Raw genomic sequence first — 7,980 nt, forward strand, 5'->3', positions numbered from 1 at the left:
AATGTGGTCAAAACGACGGGTATGATCGTTCCTACCTAGTGGCTGAATCTAGGAAATATTTTGGTGTTTCTCTGATTAAATAGATACTTTTGTACCTAAAAATCATTTTTGGGAAAAATAAAGAGCAAACTATGAGGCAACTGCAGTTCAAAATTGACCCGCTTCCACGTGATTCAACGAAAAATTGTCTTTTTCACGAGAGGTAGATCAAAGCTTTTAACACCCAACCATTTAGTGAATTTTACATTAAATATGGCCTAGTATTTTATAAAAATGATTTGGTACAATTTTGAAACAAATATATGGTAGGTCATTCACAAAAAAAACTCATTTTGGGCACTCAGAAAAAGGAAAATGATTTTTTTGTGCAAAGAAAATGGAAACTCTCTTTGGCAACATTGTTTATCATTCCAACATGACCCGTTTGCAAAATATGAGATCATTTGAACAAACTATGACATGAATGTGCCCATGAGATTAATCATTTGGCTTGAAAGCCATGAATCTTGACACATGATACCTCATTTCTAAAACACCATTTTAAAATAATTACCGTATTACAAGTTTGTTATTTTTCCTGGTTACTTTTTCACATATAATGACACAATGCAAATGTTTTCCATTTTTTTGATATTTTTTGAATTTTTCATGGCCATTTCAAAATGTGGTCAAAATGGCGGGTATGCCCGTTCCTACCTAGTAGTTGAATCTATGAAATATTTTGGTGTTTATCTTATTAAATAGTTATTTTTGTACCTCAAATAATTTTTGGGAAAAATAAAGAGCAAACTATGAGGCAGCTGTAGTTCAAATTTGACCCGCTTCCAACTAATTCAATGAAAATTTGTCTTTTTCACGAGAGATGGATCAAAGCTTTTAACACCCAACCATTTAGTGAATTGTAGATTAAATATGACCTGGTATTTTATAAAAATGATTTGGTACAATTTTGAAACAAATATATGGTAGGTCCTTCACAAAAAAATTAATTTTGGGCACTCGAAAAAAGAAAAATGTTTTTTTTGTGCAAAGAAAATGAAAACTCCCTTTGGCAACATTGTTTGTCATTCCAACATGCACCCTTTTGCAAAATATCACATCATTTGAACAAACTGTGGCATGAATGTGGCCATGAGATTGATAATTTGGCTTGAAAGCCATGAATCTTCACACATGATAACTCATTTATAAGTACACTTTTTTAAAATAATTAACATATTACAAGTTTGTTATTTTTCCTGGTAACATTGTCACATATAATGACACAATGCAAAGGTTTCCATTTTTTTAATTTTTTTTGAATTTTTCATGGCCATTTCAAAATGCGGTCAAAACGACGGGTCTGACCGTTCCTAACTAGTGATTGAATCTAGGAAATCTTTTGGTGTTTCTCTGATTAAATAGATATTTTTGTACCTAAAAATTATTGTTGGGAAAAATAAAGAGCAAACTATGAGGCAACTGCAGTTCAAATTTGACCCGCTTCGAGCTCATTCAATGAAAATTTGTCTTTTTCACGAGAGGTGGATCAAAGATTTTAACAACCAACCATTTAGTGAATTGTATATTAAATATGGCCTAGTATTTTATAAAAATGATTTGGTACAATTTTGAAACAAATATATGGTAGGTCCTTCACAAAAAAACTCATTTTGGGCACTCGGAAAAAGGAAAATGATTTTTTTGTGCAAAGAAAATGAAAACTCCCTTTGGAAACACTGTTTGTCATTCCAACATGCACCCTTTTGCAAAATATTAGATCATTTGAACAAACTATGGCATGAATATGGCCATGAGATTGATCATTTGGCTTGAAAGCCATGAATCTTCACACGTGATACCTCATTTCTAAGAACACTTCTTAAAATAATTACCATATTACAAGTTTGTTATTTTTCCTGGTAACTTTGTCACATATAATGACACAATGCAAAGGTTTTCCATTTTTTTGTTTTTTTTGATTTTTTCATGGCCATTTCAAAATGTGGTAAAAAAGGCAAGTATGACCGTTCCTACCTAGTGATAGAATCTTGAAAAACTTTTGATGTTTCTTTCATTAAATAGATACTTGTGTACCTAAAAATCATTTTTGGAAAAAATAAAGAGTAAACTATGAGAAAGCTGCAGTTTAAATTTGACCCGCTTCCGGCGGATTCGACGAAAATTTGTCTTTTTCACGAGAGGTGGATCATAGCTTTTGACACCCAACCATTTGGTGAATTGTACATTAAATGTGGTCTATAATTTTAGAAAATTGGTTTGGTCCAATTTTGCAATTTATATATGGTAGGTCCTTCACAAAAAAACTCATTTTGGGTACTCGAAAAATGGAAAATGAATTTTCCGTCCAAAGAAAATGAAAACTTCCCTAGGCAACTTCATTTTTGGTAAATATAATGACACAATGCAAAGGTTTTCTAATTTTTTGAATCATTTTTTAATTTTTCTTTCCCATTTCAAAATGCGGTCAAAACGGAGGGCTTGACCGTTCCTAGCCAGTGGTTGAATCTTGCAAAACTTTTGGTATTTCTCTAATTAAATAGGTACTTATGTACCTAGAAATGACTTTTAAAAAAAAATAAAGAGCAATCTATAAGTCAGCCACAGTTCAAATTTGACCCGCTTCCAACCGAATCAGCGAAAATTTGTCTTTTTCACGAGAGGTGGATCAAAAACTTTTGACACCCGATCATTTGATTAATTGTACATTAAATATGGTCTAATATTTTAGAAAAATGATTTGGTGTTGCATTGGAGCTCACATGAATGTAGCTTTGTCGGGCGTCGTGGTGCTACATTGGAGCTCTTGGCGAGCCGTTGAGAGCTGCAACGGAGGTTCATGGGGATGTCATCGATGCTTCGTTGAAGCTTTTTCACGCTCGGTGCTATCGTGACATATTGGTATGATCAAACGATCACTATTGCGCAGGTTAGGCGGCTACTAGGTGGATGATTTCTAGACAAAATCATCTCGCTGACTGGTAGCGCGTATTGTTAATCGATTACGACCAATTTAGATGGTCATAACGTCATCATAGCCTGTACTTCATTCTGATTGGTCTATGGACATGTCACACGGATCAAGCATCAGAGACCGTCGGATACTTGTAGATCCAACGGCCCACACCCTCTCACCCTCTTACCCACCCACTGCGAGCTCCTCTCTCTCCCCCGTGCAGCGAACCCTAGCCACTCTCCCCCACACACCACTCCTCCTCCCTTCCAGATCGCAGCCGCCACCTCCCCACTTCCAGATCACCGCCGCCACCTCCCTCCGGCGGAGCTCCCCGCCGTCCATGGCCTCCCCCTTCCCCTCCTCTCAGCAAAAGAGAAGGTCGAGGGACATCGAGTGCGGACGCCAAGACACAACCAGATCCGCCACGCTCGTGCAGGGTTTCTTCGACCCGGGCCTCAATGGAGGTCGCCATGGCTTGCTCCGTGGCAACCCTCGCGCACGGTCGTTTCTCCGCGTGCGGCAGGTGAGGGAGCTGCTACGGAGGAGTGAGGAGGGCCACATCCTACTCTATCGGCCGGATGCTGAGCGGGGTGAGGTTGGCGGCGCGGAGGAAGCTGTTCAAGAGCGAGGCTGAGTGGATGGGCGTCAACTGGCCCGACTCCACCTGCCACCATTGGTGGACCACTCTGGAGAACAACTTCGTGCTGGAAGCTTCCAAGGACGAGTACGGCGGTGTGGTGGTCGACGCCGACAAGCTGCCGCCCGACGAGGCCGCCTTCGCTGGGTCATTCATGTCTTCCCTCTCCTACTGGAAGTCTGTGTTACGTCCACAGATCGAGAAAGAAATACCAAAATGCATCGACAGCTCACTGTCACTGGTTTCAGTTATTTACATGTGTTGCGATTCTTGTTGCAGGGAAAGAAAGGGGTGTGGCTGAAGTTGCCAGTTGATCGTTCTGAGTTTGTTCCCATAGCAGTAAAGGTACGAATACGACACTAGCCACTGAAATCAGTTTGTCTGAATCTGGTGACAAGATATCTGTAGTTCATTGAAACAACCTGACAGGTCCTAGTGGTGCAAGAGAACAATATGTGTAGTGAAGAGAACAATACCCGCTCCTTGTACGTTTGAGATGCACTGGTCATTAAAGGCTAGGTCACACAACATGGGCTACATATATATGCAATAGAGGGAGCACATGAGGAGACCAGCGATTCAATTAGTGAACCATCTTCATCTTCTCGTCGCAGATCCAATCCTCATCACCTGCCCCTTGTACGTTCCCATGATGCTTTGCTAATTCCTCACCTCAAATCTCTTTATATCCCAACTTCCCAAGTTGTATCCGATTATTAATACTAATCCAATTATTCGTCCCATTCTTGAGCTTGGGTTGTGAGAGATGTGTGCTGTTGTGACTGATCTAGGTCCCATGTCCGATCAATCTCAAAGAATTAAACATAGTGCAAGTTAGTTCGGGTCGCTATTTGGGGCGCCTTTAGATTTACTGCCAGATTTCGATGCAAACAGACTTGTATTGAAAATCAATATGAGGTTGTACGATTAATTCCACCAACCAGCTGGTTCAAGTTTTGTCTGTTTTAATTTCCATTGAGCAATACATCATGCAATTCCTCTAACATATCTCTCCCTACAATTCTTCCAACTTGACAGGTCCTAGTGGTGCAAGAGAAGTACCGCGGCTGGGTGTTGGACGGTGTGTGGAAACTTCCCACGGGGTTCATTCAGGAGGTAAGGACGCACCGAAGATCATGGGCGATGCAGCCGTACCGTAGTATGTGATGCGTGTCACTGGTACTGAAGCAATTGTTGTTCCTTTTGCAGTCAGAAGAAATATACACACGAGCCATCAGAGAGGTCCAGGAAGAAACTGGGGTAAGCAAAAAAAAAATCCTCTTGCAGTCCGTTCTCTGGGACTATCTTGAGAGGATTAGTTCTGAATGTGTTGCTCTTGTGGTGTGATATGTGCAGGTTGACACAAGTGCTCGGAGCCGCAAGTTCTGAACCTGAACGTTTATGCTGCATTTGTTTCTTTCAGAGCAAGAGGACTACAGCAGGCTGAGCCCGCTGAGCTACACAGGAGCCTGTACCAGATCATGTTGTGGCTCTACTTGCACAAGGTCGTCGGCGTCGCGCATTTCCTGCTCTTCGTCGAGGGCAAGGCCTCCAAGCCCACCGTCACCAGTGTCCTCGAGTCCATCCCCGTGCGTTCCTCGCCTCATCAGATTTCCAAAAATCCACTAGTACCAATCTGACTCTTGTCTGTTCTGAGTCTTAATCTCTCTGTTTCTTTTTCTCTTTCACGGTGTGAAGGTGGTGTACAGGACCAAGGAACTTGAGGAGCAGCAGGCCAGGAGGTCCGAACCATTATTTGCGGAGTTCCTCGATTCATTTTCGATGCCCATTCATTTTCTATTAATATTCAAATTCTCATGAAATTGATGTCATATAGCTTGGTTAATACCATCAGATATGAGATGAGCCATAGTCTTGTGCAAGCATTTTTTTAATGCCATTTGTGAGTGTTGTCCGTGTAACTTTATCCCTTGTTAATACCATCAAATATCAAATGAGACATAGTCTTGTGCAAGCAGTTTTTTTAATGTCGCCATGGTCTTGCAAGCAACCAGTTGGTAAAACATGTTGTTGTTGTGTTGGACTGATTGCAGCAGTCGTTGCTTGATAGTAGCAGTAGTAACTCAAGTAAGGTCCAGTAATAAATTATGTAACGGGTGTTCTTCTTCATTAATATCATAAAATTAGGATCAAGGATTTGGCTTTCGTTTTGCTTTCACTCAATGATACTGGTTGTTGTATATGGCCAAGATAAACTGAATCCTGATGTTTTCTTTTTGATGTACACACATGCACACGATGGACACTCATGAACAACAACAACCATATTACTCACTACCTAGGTGTTCCAGAGAGTTTTGTATTATTTATGTTATTTTTTACTTTCAGAATATTGTGCGCTCATACTGTCATCACATTCCGTGTTTTTCTTGTTGAATGCATATATCTCAAGCATCGTACTTCTGTGTTTGCTTAGGCGGATAACTACTAAATGATTCCATTAACCTGTACTTGTGAATTCTGTCTTGTGATCATGTTCTAATTAATGTGTATAGTCGAAGCACTTGAATCTTTCTAAATGCATGCACATAAGTTAAGTTATCTTTTGAGAAAATTTGGTTCATTTTTTCTGTTTCTCAAATATAAAATAACTTGCTCCTTTGAGTTGTGGCATCCCCATTGTTATCTTTATGATGATGTTTGCCACTAATATAATGTATTTACAGTTTGTTCGCAGTCACTAGTATCACTGATAACTATGCAACGTTTTTGTTCTTCTATTTTTATTTGTGTACAAACTGCCTATAACTTAACATGTTGTTAGATGTGCTTTTATTTTGTTTCTAACCATTCTATTTTATAACATTCAGATGATGGCCTTCATTCATGTTTCGTCGCGAGCATGATGACGAAGAAGTCAGAAGAAGCAAGGCATGCATGATCTAGGCATGCATGCACACTCTCGTATCTGTTCTTCACGACATTGTTTTAGTGCTGAATTTTCTTGGAATTTGAATGTAGTGCTGATTTTGCTGAGATTTTGATATATATTTTGCATGCTAACAAAATTCAAATGCTGGTAGTTATGTACATATTCTTAGAATACTATTCTAATTGGAAAATATGTTGTCATTGAACCTGGGCTAGTTGTATGTTGATGATATAAATTTTATTTTGGTAAAAATAGGCATGGTCGAAATCAAGAACTGGCCTAAATGTCTATTTGGGCTTTGAAAAGAGGCCCTGAATATATTGGCAGCAATTAATGCTGAAATATAAATAGAAATGCGTAAAAAAGGCCGAGGCCCAAAAAAGAAATGGATAGTAAAAGGCCATGGTTTAGAAATTAAAAAGGCTGAATTGTTGGGCTGGGCCCGTGTAGCTAACCAAAAAAATACACTATGGACTGAATTGTTGGGCTCGGCCCATGTAAAACACCGAATTGGTGTGGGGACCCCGACTAGCAAGTCGAGTTCGCCGTGTCCAGTGACCCCAACGATCAATGTTCACTGAACACAGATACTGAATAATAGAGTCTTACATCCAAGTACCAAATTATTACATCAAATGACCAGAAGGTCGGGTTCAAGAGCAAGGCCTAAAGCCAAATAAAGTGATACATCGAGTAGCGGAAACTCGTAAGGGCTAAGCGGTGCCCATGCCATCAAGCCTACACCGACAGGCATTCTGACTCGGAAGCGTCCTAGATCGCAGGTCCGTCTCCGACGGCGTACTCATCGCCAAACTCCGGTCCTTTCATGTCTGGTCAATAACATAACCAGTGGCAAGCCAATGAGTACTTTGAATGTACTCGCAAATAGCCCATGACATAAATGGTAATGAATAACAGTGACAATTATCTTGGTTGGAATGCGATGAGGTGGTATGATCATGTATATGCATCAGGTTAAAGAATTACTTTTGAAGAACAGGTTACAGATATCATCATATCTGCTAAGGGTTGAACACACCGGGTTCACCCTAAATGCCAAGTCATCGGACTTGTCATAACCTCAATGTATTAATGAGGGCTAAACCATCCGGGTTTATCCTATATGTCAAGTCACTGAACTTGATCATATTATTGTGATTATCATGATTATAATAACACCTTTTTAACACCACACACACACTTGGTTTATGCGAAAACTGAGGACGTAGTTTAAGCAGCACCACCCAACTGTCCTTGACCGTGGACACGACTATTCGAATAGTTTACACTCTACAGAGGTAGTACGCTGGACCCACGAGAAACGGGAAACTTCCGTGTCATCCACGACTCGCGGTATATCACATATACCCGAGGTAAGTACCGATCATCATCTTTCCCCTGACGATACTAAACAAAGAGATCCACTCGATTGGTACCCAGCCCACATGTTGTACGTCTTACGAGCACCGACTCTGGACTATATCAACCATGCAG

The 7,980-nt window shown here is 40.3% G+C and overlaps 1 protein-coding gene across 1 annotated transcript; it reads left to right on the forward strand.

The window, feature by feature from the left end:
* The first annotated feature begins 3,296 nt into the window (after positions 1-3,296).
* Positions 3,297-6,691, forward strand: LOC123408935. The gene is made up of 7 exons (XM_045101961.1): positions 3,297-3,546; positions 3,592-3,770; positions 3,873-3,938; positions 4,632-4,709; positions 4,803-4,853; positions 4,950-5,335; positions 6,425-6,691. The coding sequence occupies exons 1-6, from the start codon at positions 3,297-3,299 to the stop codon at positions 4,980-4,982; spliced, it is 657 nt and encodes a 218-aa protein (XP_044957896.1). The 3' UTR covers positions 4,983-5,335; positions 6,425-6,691.
* Positions 6,692-7,980: the final 1,289 nt, after the last annotated feature.

Source organism: Hordeum vulgare, chromosome 7H (assembly GCF_904849725.1).
Source record: "Hordeum vulgare subsp. vulgare chromosome 7H, MorexV3_pseudomolecules_assembly, whole genome shotgun sequence".
Classification (NCBI taxonomy): Eukaryota; Viridiplantae; Streptophyta; class Magnoliopsida; order Poales; family Poaceae; genus Hordeum; species Hordeum vulgare.